Source organism: Chrysoperla carnea, chromosome 5 (genome assembly GCF_905475395.1).
Source record: "Chrysoperla carnea chromosome 5, inChrCarn1.1, whole genome shotgun sequence".
Taxonomy (NCBI): Eukaryota; Metazoa; Arthropoda; class Insecta; order Neuroptera; family Chrysopidae; genus Chrysoperla; species Chrysoperla carnea.
In genome coordinates, this window is record NC_058341.1 from 40,424,718 (window position 1) to 40,437,443 (window position 12,726).

At 27.6% G+C, this 12,726-nt stretch overlaps 1 protein-coding gene across 3 annotated transcripts in view; it reads right to left on the minus strand.

Annotated features, from left to right (window-relative positions):
• LOC123300693 (rap1 GTPase-activating protein 1) overlaps positions 1–12,726 on the minus strand; it is a 536,990-nt gene that overhangs the window by 132,457 nt on the left and 391,807 nt on the right. For all 3 annotated transcript variants that reach the window (XM_044883311.1, XM_044883310.1, XM_044883309.1), the window contains one exon: positions 8,193–8,391. In XM_044883311.1, the coding sequence (XP_044739246.1) occupies positions 8,193–8,294 (102 nt within the window). In that variant the 5' untranslated portion in view covers positions 8,295–8,391. The remainder of the gene's footprint in view (positions 1–8,192; positions 8,392–12,726) is intronic.

The window sequence follows — 12,726 nt, forward strand, 5'->3', positions numbered from 1 at the left end:
AATATTAGGCTTAATTTCGGGAGAAGATGTGTAAATCCTTAAAAAATGCAAAAAATTTGACAAAAAGTTGGAAGAAGGAGGCTAGTAACTTGACATCCGCAAAAGACACTTCCTTACCGCTAACTCAACCGACATACAGATTTGTAAACTTCTAGTTCATTTTGGAGTGCAAGAGATGGGGTGAGCAAAGCTCTAAAACCGCTTCACATTGTGAAATTAGCTGCCACTTTTGCGACATCGTTCTGTCCAACTTATCGAATTTCTTTAGCCCATTTGAACTAAAAGAGGCCGCTGGAGATGCCCAAAATTAGCAGGAAACAAATGGAGTACAGGCACTCACATATTAAAATATATAATTCCATTGAGTTTAGAAATGAGGTAGGTATAAGTACTTCCCTAAATATGATTCAATCAGTACAAATCTGCATTCACCTGGAAGTTTGATTAGTAGCTAGGTTTCGGGTTGCTGGTTTATTAACAGCCTGATTCGATAAGGAGAGATAACAAAAAACAAAAAATCTCATTTTTCTGAGGGAGAAATAATGCAAAATGAAAATATAAAAAGGTTTTGGCGAATCATTTGGATAATTTTTTTAACGACGCATACCTACAATTTGTGGAAGCGAAATAAAAGTGTGCATTTTTGGATTTAAAGAGCGAAACATTTGAAATCCAAAAAGCGCAAAATTTTACTGGCAGAAGGAAGAACATGATGTAAAATTTTTTTCATTTAAAGCAGTTTTTAAAGAGACCTATAAAGAATCTTTTTCCAGCAGTGGAAGAAGAGTTCCAAAATTATTTCTTAGGGCAACATATCTGCATAACACGAAAAAGAAGGCTAAATAATAGCCGATTTACTCTCATTATTAAAACTAATTACATGCAAGTGGGTTTTTATTGGCATTAAAAGTTGGTTGACATTCTTTTTATCTATGTAGTTAATCTCTTATGGAATTATTTTAATATCTAATTATATTTATAACAAAAATTGGACCCATCCCTAATTCAGTCGAGAATCATTAAAATATATCTACAGTAAAGAACACAGTTCGCAATCAAACGTAGAAATCAAAAAAGAGCGTTCTAACATCAATGTCGATTGATGTCGCTAAAATGTGAGATAACAGCATGCCGTTTGGGTTCATATCTTCCAAACCAGAACGTAAAAGATTGGTCTTCGATCTTTGCTACTTACTTGTAACACAGGAAGTATGCAATATAGCATTTTGAAGAAGATAAGAATGTAAGAACATTTATACTTATTTGTGAAATTAATACAAATGGGGACTTAATTCTTGGCAAAATCACGGATACAATTGTATATAATTCTACTGCATCCTGGAGTTTTTAAGGCTACCGTTAAATATATAGATGAGATCTTTTGATTCATCAAATAAATTGAAGTAAATCCCATTGTAATTATATAAATATTTCTACCACATTCGAAGCATGGTAAAGTTAAAAAAAGAATAATGATAAAATTGGAGAAACTAGAGAATTACCAGGGTTTACAAAAAGTCTGCTTCGAAACAATTTGTAAATACAATTGAGATGATAAATGCCACAAAGCAAACATTGATTTATTTTATGGCTATTTTCTATTAATATAAGCAAAAAAAGTGAAATATAAATGTTACATATAACATATTACCATGAATGGTCTGATGGAATCAAGTCACCATGTCACACCACAAGCTGGTTAAAAATAAATTGTATTACCAAGTAACGCGGCAAAAGAATATGTATAAAATACTGGATAAAATACAAAGTGTTTTGAAAATATTGAAAGTAAAATTGTATTTAATACATATCTGTTATTTTTATCGAGCAAATTTAAAATTCCATTTAACATGGGTAAACCTTTCTGCTTTAAAAATTCAAGTGAAGTTTTTTCATCGGGATTACCTTTATTTGTATGCAGGAAATGACCTAGGAAAAATCCTTTGCGCAAAAAAAAAATCATTCAAGGTCAAAGGTCGCGAAAATAGCTTTTTTCAAATATATCGTAAACTTTTAAGTTTATGACACTTTTAGATATTATAAAATTTGTATGTGTGTTAATTACACATAAAAAAGGTTCAGTACCTACAAAATGTATGTAGAAGATTGATTTTGCAATGAAATTTTTATATTCAGTTCTTGCATCCAAATAAAAATAATCGCGACGAAAAAACTGAACTTGGATTTTTTAAGCAGAAAAACAGCTATTTCCTTGGCTATGATATTAATTTTGAGTTTGAAACAACTATTACTCCAATCATCTTAGGGTTTCACCTCTGTATCTAATGCTCATCCTTTTGTACAATTTCGAATACCTTAAGAACCGTGCATTGAACGTTTGTAAACTGATAAATCCTGTCTTCATAATTTCACAAATACTGCATACAGTTTAACCTACAGACATACTCTAATATATTATTTGTCTTTTCTAATATAACATTACCATGTAAATTTTTTCGCCTACACAGCATTGCTACAAACACCGTACACTTGAGGAGCAACATATATTAAATGTGCAAAAAAAAATTTGCATTTATAATTAAGTATTTTTTTTCCACCTTTTTTGTGATATGTGTATATTATTATTATAACACTTTTATTGTCGTTTGAATTATTATTGTTTTCAGATGTATCCAGAGTTTCAATCTGGTTTTTTTTTTGCGCTAAACTTAAAATTTGGTATTCGTTGCTGTAGTAAATGGAAACAGAAATTTATATTTTATAAAAACAATAGCCAACCGAAATTCCATTCAAAATTATTTTTTAATATCTGATTCTGGAATTATGATAATCTTCGTTCACGGGGAAGTTAATATCAAATTTAAAAAAAAGTGTAGGTTTTACTACCAGAGAAATATTTTCAAAGAAATTACTTGAAATCGAATCGAGAAAACGCTCTTCATAAGCAATTATGAAAGATATCTCAGAAACTATGCAGCCAATCATTAAATGATTCCGATTTATGTATTTTTGGGGTTAAAATTATTTTAGCTTATGGATTATATCAAAATTGTAGACGAAAATTTTTTCTTGATTTTTTGACATTAGATAAACTGAAAAAATCACTAACAACTTTTTGTTTCGGATTTAATAAAACTCAGTATACGATAGTTTTCAGCCAAAAATATACAAATCGAGCTCATTAGACGATTGGCTGAATATTTTTTAGGGTATCGCACGAAATGCTACATAACGCCTTATTTTTTTAAAGATTTTTAACAATAACTCCAGAACTACTTATCTAGCCGTGAAATGTGCTGAATTTGTGTGTTATCCTTACACATTCCAAAAACAGAGACAACAAACGTTTTGTATTCGCGTATCGATAAAATATCCTAAATCGCTAAAATAGAAAAAATCATAAAGTGTTTTGTTTGTGATTTGGATAAAATTCGTCTACGGTAATTCAACTCCAAAAAAATATAGATTCATTTTATTATTAGATCCTCAATTTTCTAGCTTTTTTTTCTTATAATTTTGTGATTTATATAACTATTGCCAATTTTCGTACTCTATGGTCACTCTGTTTTCATGAAAGAAAAGTGAAATTTATAGAAAACAAGAAAAATTTTACAGACAGAATTAGAACAAACACAAAACAGAACAAAAAAAATATGATTGAACATAAATCAAATTTGAATACGACAATTTAATTTTTGTGTGACAATAAATCAAATTGAACAACATATAATAATAATAACACATACATACATATTTAAATAAATAAATTAATAATGTGACATTTGTTTGAATAATATTTTTTTTACCTATGGTATACGTATGGGAAAGTTGTCGAGGTAGACTCGCTACAATTTTTTATACATATAATTTTACTTTTTTGAAACATACAAATATAGTTATTAGACCAAGAGCCAGTGACCAATTTAAGGTTGTCATTTCAAAAGTCACGAAACTTTCCATAAAAAAACCTCAATACCTACAGATACTGAAAAGCCACTTCTGGCAGCTCAGTGTGGCCGGGTTGAAATACCCTAATTTTTTAAAGAGTGTAAGAAATAAGGCTCATTTTTGTTAAAGTATAAGTCATAAAATTTTAGGAAATTACTTTCGACAATATTTTTACTTCATACAATTTTTGCCAGAACATTTACATCCCTCCTAATTGTTGCCAGAACGCTATAAATATTTATTTAAAAAAAATCCAATGTTGTCATTTCATCAGTCTTGAAATTTTAACAGAATAAAGAAAATATATTAATAATTCATAATATTTAATGCCAGAACGAAATTCCATCACCAACAATCTGCCAGAGCGAAAAACGTATCCGTGCGAGTGAGAGCAATGTATATGGAAACCTATGAGTTAGAGCGCATATTTATTCATTGTTGTATACGATTCAACATTTCAGCTAACTAAAGCGCCATTCAGTGACTGAATACCACTCTATGTTATCTATAACATAATCTACATATTTTGTCTATGATATTAGCTATCTATCGAGAAATTTTCTAGGATTAATTTTTCCTAGAGAGGGCATTAACTATTTTTATTTTTCAAGCGAGTACTAATTCGAAACTATAAGCAATAAAGGTGTTTTACAATCATGGGCGCACATTTTTTTTTTTAAACATTGCATAAAAAAAAGTAAAACAGAAATCTGGAATCATTATGATAAGTATTATGACTGGACAGTGAATTTTATATTTGAAAATATCTCAACGGAGTATGTGAATCCCAAAATGTGTTTAGCTGTTCCAAGCAATATTCCGATAAATATCAAGATTCGACCGACATGAAAACTTGTACGTCCTATCTAAACTACGGCAATGTTTGGAGACAGTTTCGCCGAACTATTATTATTATTAGAAATGTTATACAAACTAACTATTCTCTCGAATTCTTATTTGGAATAATAAAGCAGAGAAATTGAAGAAATGGAATTTTTATACCATTTAATTTATTTTCTTGAATATGTATGAATTTCTTTCTGCATAACACTTCAAACGTTTTATAAACAAAAATCAAAACTATAACCGACCTTAACGATCTCCCCATACATAATATTATGTTTGTTGTGAGTGTGGCTGAATAATATATCATATGATCCAAATGTGTTTGTGTTTGTTTGGTGGGAAGTTATTATTATTTTTTAATGAAAAATTTACATTAAATATTCATAAAAGGATTGTTTTTATTCTGTGAAAAAAACATTCTTTGTTAGGTGAAAAATAGGTAAAGTGTGGAAACACTTTAGTTGAAGATATTAATACTAATTATACCTAATCGATTTATTTACCATTTTGATTCAAGATTCAATCGCGTATTCAATCGACCTCCCTGACTTACAGTTTTGGTAGACTATTTTCCTTGATCTCCAATTGATAATAAGTTTGACAGCAATATATTTTTATCTGATTGAAGTATTTTTTTATTCAAATGATGGAAGCGGTATAAAGTAGAGAAAGTATTATATATATTAATTACTTAATCATAAAAAATGAAAGACTTTTTTTTTTTTAACTAAAATAAAAACTCTTTTACAAAAGTAAGAATCTAAATTATGTAGATAAAACAGACTCAGATAATAAAAATTAATTCTTATGTATGAATTATAGCTGAGTGATATATCCGACGAGGTGTAAATATTGTAATACAATATATATTACAACTTTTATAATATCTATTAAATTACATATAAATATATAAATAATAACATAACTATAATATATTATGTAAATTTATATACATAAATTACATTATATATTATAATATAATGACATCTAGTGAAGATAACATCAATTCTTTAGTCAAGACATCAACCATTGTGTTGATTTTTCATAATGTTTTTCCGTTACTCAGTGTATGAGACAAATTTCAATACCATGATTATTTCAGAAGATACAAGAATTTAAATCCAGAAGTGTCAGTTTTGGTTGGAAAGTGAATATTTTGGTCCAAAAAGCTCGTACTATTGAGTGATTGTAACACATTTGTAATAAAATAATTTTTAAAATTTTGGAACGATTGTAAATTTTATATCTTTAGAGATAATATTTCTCACGCTTTCAATCCTCCAATCATTGCAACATCTTGGGTTTTATGCCCACTATTTAAAATAATGTGAGCAATGGCATTTTTAATACCTCAGAATTCCTGATCCAATGATTCAATTTTTACAACGAAAGGAAAGCATAATTTAAAAAAACGCTCGCTACGACATACGCAGGAGTTTTAGGTATATATTGCTGGTAGGAGTTATGGCCTGCTTAATCGATACTTGTTAACGAAAGAACTTTTGATAGCTTTGTAGACTGTTATTTCCACTTACACTTTCGACTAACAAAAATTAACACTTGTACTTGTACTTTCAGTATTCATAGTGTAAATACGGCATGACAGTGAATCATTTCAGTGGTCAGTCAATTTCCATATTAAAAAGTAATATCCAACCATACTAAATGACCCTGAAAAAGCTATTTGCTGATAAATATGGATTATAAAAACTTAATAAGTAGTTTAGAATCGTTGAACATATGTAAAAGATAATAATTACTATAATATTACAGTTACTACAAATGACTAACTGTGCACATTTTTATAAATCCATAAAAAAATTATTACATTTTTAGAAAATATATATATTAGAAATTATCCATATTACCTTCAAATATGATGACAACATTGTTTAATTACTTCAGCAATTAATATTTTATTTAAAATAAAAAATAGACCGCGAGCCCAAAACTAAAGCAAAATTTCTTTGATTATTTGTGTCTGACATGATTGAAGTAAGTTAGGTAATAAAGTAAAATCTTGTTTTAAGTGTCAAACTTACGAGTTTTTAAAATTTTTATTTCGAATTACGAGATTTGATAGTTTTTTTCCTACCGTATGTGTGCAAGATTCTTTGGAAAAATTTTATGTAAAAATAAAAGACAAAAAGTTTGCAATTTTTTTAAATTCGAATTTGATTTTTTTGCCATTTATTTCTACGTAATTAAACTACTACGAATGACTTTTTAACATCAGCGGAAGGAACAAACCGTCAAACCACGAAATCGGCGATTTTTATTTATTTTTCGTTTTTTTTCAAAACTTATTTTTGTAAATTTTCCAAATAATACATAAAAAGAATCGTGAAAATTTCGCTTCAGTGTGAGTTTACGGTCTGTATATTGTAATAATCATTAATTAGTCTACTTCAATTAAGGCAATACGTGAAGGTGATTTGTGTTTTTTTTGTTGTTGTATATAAACACATATTATAATAAATATAAACAAACAAAAAATCACACTTTGTTCACACAAAGTGTAGCGTAGGCGTTTGGTATTGTAAAACTTTAATATATCAAGGTAAAGCTAGGAAGTTGACTATTTTTTTTTTATTAAACTTCAAAAAATCCAATTAATAAGATTTTTTACCGCAATTAATTTGAAAACAATCTTAGTAAAAAAACATTGTTTATTAACACGTGGACTAAACGTGGACTAAAAAATACAAAATAATTTATATTAAAAAGGTAAAATTCAATATTAAAAAGACTGCATTCTTACAATAAGTCTAATTAACAGATATCGAGCATTCCAAATTTTTTTTAACAATGTATATTACAATAGGATACAATTTATTTTGTACTATTTGGTCCATTTAAGCATTAAGCATGTTTTTTAGATTTTTAAAACTGTATTTTATATTAAAATGATAAAAAAAATCGTTTAATTCGCAGCTAAATCGATTTTATACTCATATATATTCATACTATATGTAATTATTGGGAAAATCATTTCGCCATACGGTACTCAGGGGGATAAAACTGCGATAAAAGGCTTACGCTATGGGTCAATATGGGCTGAATAAATTGAATAAATACTACGAAACTATAGTAATTTATAATAATACTGTTCAAATTTATGAATGAACTGTCTAATAAAAATATCCTATACTTTTAATGGTTTAGTAATTTTATAAGATCACTGTTATTTTTCTAAAACTTATTCATTCTCATGACTGCCATATTGATTGTTGACGTCATTAGTGATTTTCCTTAGTAAAATTGTAAAGAAATTTTAGAAAATCCTGCACTAATGAAAACTATACATTTAAAGAACGATATTTTAGAAAAAAATAAATAAATATAAATGATTAAAAATCATAAACATCGGTTGAAACTAACATTTTTCATAACTTCATACAGTGGTTCATGTCTATAATAAATAAATATTTGCTTACCTTGATAACAGATGGTGGTAATGCACATCGTTGATCCTCAATGCGTGAATTACCTTGTATACGTTCAATTAATTCAAATAAATCATGTGTGGTATTACGCATTACACGTTCTGGACTAGTTGTTGCTGATAAACCACTATGTCGTGATGATAGTGTGCTTCCATTACCAGCCCATGTAGCACCACTACTATGTTGTCGTCTGTAACAAATGAACAAAAATATAGATCAGTTTGGTTTTTCCAGAACGGAAATTTTATTGCATTGCTACCCCAACTCTTAAAAAATGTTTTTTTTTTTTAAAGTTTGTAACTGAAAAAATATTTTTAAAATCAATTCCCTTTAACATTGCTTTCGTTATATTTATAATATTTTTTCTGTAATAAAATTGTATAATCATTATATACTACATTTTCCCTAAGATTTTCAGTTCTATATACCTCACCGGAAAGTATTATAAAAGAAAATTTGATCCACATATATAAACTAACAAGAAACTATATATAAGAAAACTAACAAATAAACCAAGTTTAAAAATACCAGCTTATAAAAATACAAAAATAAAACTTTGTAAATTTAATACAAAGTTCTGGAAAGCAAACTTTTAGAAATGCCCTCAGCAAATTAGACAAATATGCAGATGAATCAAAATTTTAAATTGGATATCTTATTATTGAATTTCATTGCCGTAAGAAATAAAAACATTATTCAGCCATGAATTATATCATAATATCTTGAAGGTTCTATAAATCCTAGAAAGACAAATTACGTTTGTCTGTTCTCTGTCTTGTAACTTGTTATTTATTAATAATAAAATTGCACCAATCCAATAATTTAGAACAATATTTTAACTAGACAGTATATATGTGATTTTTACAGAATATTCATGGAAGGTGTTCCGCAGGGATCAATGACAGTACCATTTCTTTATACCATTTATAGGTACAATTGATTTACTAATAATAGACTTAGAACCGGGTTTGATCTTTCTCCTTTTTTTCATTCTCGGTCTCTGTTTCTGTTTGGCAATAGAAGAAAATATAAATGACCTAGTTGGAGAATGAGATAATTGAATCATGTATTGCCCGACAAAAAAGTAGCTTTTAAACGGTAAGAGAAAGAAGTAAACTTGCTCGTTTTTACAATTAAATACTTCTTTTTTATCGTTAGAAATGTACGGAATCCTTTTTTTATACACAAAAAAATATTATAAAAAGTGAATTTTAAAGAAAATAAAATACATTTGGATTGAATTTGTCGTCAAAGTTTTTAAAACAATATTTTAAAATAAAATGTATAATTTCTTTGAAATCAATGAAATGATACAACAAATTCTCTGACTGCATTCGGCTAAATCAAAAAGTATATAAGTATAAAAAGTATAAAAATAAACTTGAATAATACTTTTTATTAAAAATAATAATAGATATTTGATAACATATACAAGATGAGCCATTAGAGTGTTTATATATGAAAGCCAAAAACTAATATTATTCCACAAAATCTTTTCCATTTCAACTTCGCACAGTAAAACGTTACTTCGCAGTGCCAGCTCAAATAACATCCAAAGTTAAATTTTGCCCTTACTGTACGTCTAAGTAAGAAGAGCTTTCAAATATTCCCTAAAATTTTTTACCGCAAGAAAGGTTCGGATAAGTAAAATATAAGAAAAATAACCTTAAGCTTTTTGGCTCTAAAATATTAAGAAATGCAATACATATTAATCATGTTTCACTCTGTAATTGTATGTGGTTATGTTGGGAAAAACTTAAATGAAAAACAGTTTTTATCCATCTATCGTTCAAAGATATATATATAAATGAAGATGGATATATAAGAAAACACATGAGCTGGTGGATACAAAAGTGGAAAATTTATTATATAGATTTTATAAAAGAAAATACAAGAAGTTGTGTGTTGTTTATTAAGATTATTATTATTATTTTGTTGAAAAGTATTTTATATAAATTATTATACTTTAAATGAAAAAGATAATCTGGTGTTTCATCCATGTTTTCAAGTCAGTGGCGTATTTTCAAAGCGAAAGATCACTATTTTCAATCCGTTCATAAATACATATTATATTACTAACATAGCATTTAAACACCTAGTAAAAACAATTCTTTTTACGCGCCAACGATACAGCTTCGTTTCGACTTCTAGTCGAATTCATATCGTTCGTGGCGAGATAAATCTTTTTTTTTTTTTTTTTTTGTATAACCGGAGGAGAATTTCACACTTTCCACATTTAAAAATAAACCGTTTTAAAGTATTGGAAATTTCAAATTCTTTTTTGTATTGAAATTTTGGGAATAATGATCTCCAAACATTATTTAAATCTGCCATAATATTATACATAAAGTTAAATTATCTGGGACACAGTCTGGTCGAAACGCTACTGATTACACTAAATATTTGCTCCATTCATGTTAAATCAAATCATACCTCTTCTTTGTTTAATAAACTTACAAATTATTTAACCGAGAACATTTCTTAATAAAAACAGCTATAGAAGAAACTCTTCATTAAAATAAAACTTCATTTATTCTTTCAGTTATAATTCTCCAAATTGATCTACAAAAGCAACAACGTAGATACAAGAAATCTCACATCATAAACTTTAAAAGTATGAACTCGGAAAAATCATAAAATGAAAAACCTCTTAACATCAAACTAAATAACAAAAAACTTTAGTAATTAAAAATTGAAATTAGTTTAAATAAAAGTAATTTGTTTTCTTTCAGATAAAACTTTTGCATCTTGTAATCCTGCGAATTAGAACTTTCGAGTTTGGCTTCAACTTTCCACCAATATTGTAATGCATTAATTATAATAATAATAAACTAACAAGTTATGAATGTTAGTCTTTTTCTTGTACGAATGAATAAATACATTGCAAAAATATCTATCTTATCTGTAGGCGTAATTTTTCCATACACTGAAAAAAAATTATTTACATCAACCGATATGAGGTTGTCTCAACCTCATCGCGAGATCAAATATGGCGAATAGGGCCACGAATGTGATACAATTACCGTACGGGGTTGAGTGGTGAAGTTGACACAAACGCATGAGTTGGTTTCATGAAAATAACATATTGACTAACAAATTTCACAAATATTGTTGTTTTGAAATGCGACATAGTTTTAAACAAGTTTTTTTTAATTTAAGTTCTACCACTTATAAATATTAAAACAAAATTGTGATGTGATTGGTACAACCACATTGCTTCGAGTCGGACTTGAACCAGCGACCTATGGATTACTATTGATTATAGTGTCTTAAGTCAGTAAAATTCTGCAAATTTGGTCGATTTGAACATTACAATCGTAATAATTAGAAAATAAATCTCTAAAATTATTTCGCGATGATACAGATTTTCATTTTCCGAAAGATTAAAAATTACAATTTTTTGTAATTTTCAATCTTTCTCTAAATTTATTTTCTTTGTGGAATGACTTCAATCCACAATTAGTTAAATCAAAAAACCAAAAAGTCTATCAAAGTTTACAAATAGAATAATTTCTTTTACGAAAGAGGTTGTGCCAAGTTTGGAGTAGAAATAAATACAGTTGAAAATAAAGATATCATAAAACATTTGATTAAAAATTTGTAAGGGAATTTAAATTAGAGAATGGTTAAATGAATTTATTTGAAGGTTGTGATATTTTACTTTTGAGACGCGTGCTATAAATGAAATATTTCCCGTTAAACGTTTACAAAAAAAAAATTTATATAAAACTGTACATCCCTATTTACTATAGAAAAAAATTTTCAATAAATTAGACACAACAAAAAAAAAATTTTTAAAAACATAAATTCACCCAATTATTATCCTAGATCCCAAAAACCGATCAGATGTTTCAAACGCAATTAAGAAATTATTGTTAGCCTATGACCTATAAAAATTGAACAGATTTTTATCTATCAATAGGTTGCACAACATAAAAATTATATCACCTATTGTACACATAAATACAATTCTAAAAGTGTATTATCTGAAAAATAGCCGAAAGGTATTTTGAAATATAACAATCTTATCAACACCATAACACACCCTAATATTTTTCATATTTACCCCCACAAAGTATCTCCCCTGTTATAAAGTAAAGGTATATATACGGTTGAATCAATGTATTTTGTTATAATACTGATCTACTGTGAATTATAATATTAATTTACCATTCGTAAGTCTATATTATATATACATAGATTATAACACCTCAATAACTATAATCCGCTCATATTCGAACTGACTACAGAGCGATAGACTTGGTAATTCAAAAACATAATATATAATCTGAATTACTATTGTAATAAGATCTATTCTATATGTATTAATATATGAATAATATGGTAATAGAGTACGAACAAAGTGGTGCAAAAACATTTAGCACTCAAATAATTCGTCTGTGTTCGATAAGGCGTATTTTGTACTCCTTAATTGGAACTATGTTCTTTATCGCACGTTCTGATTTGTTCACTGGTTGGGAAGTAAATCCAAAAAACTGTGCAATATGCACTTTTAATCGATTCA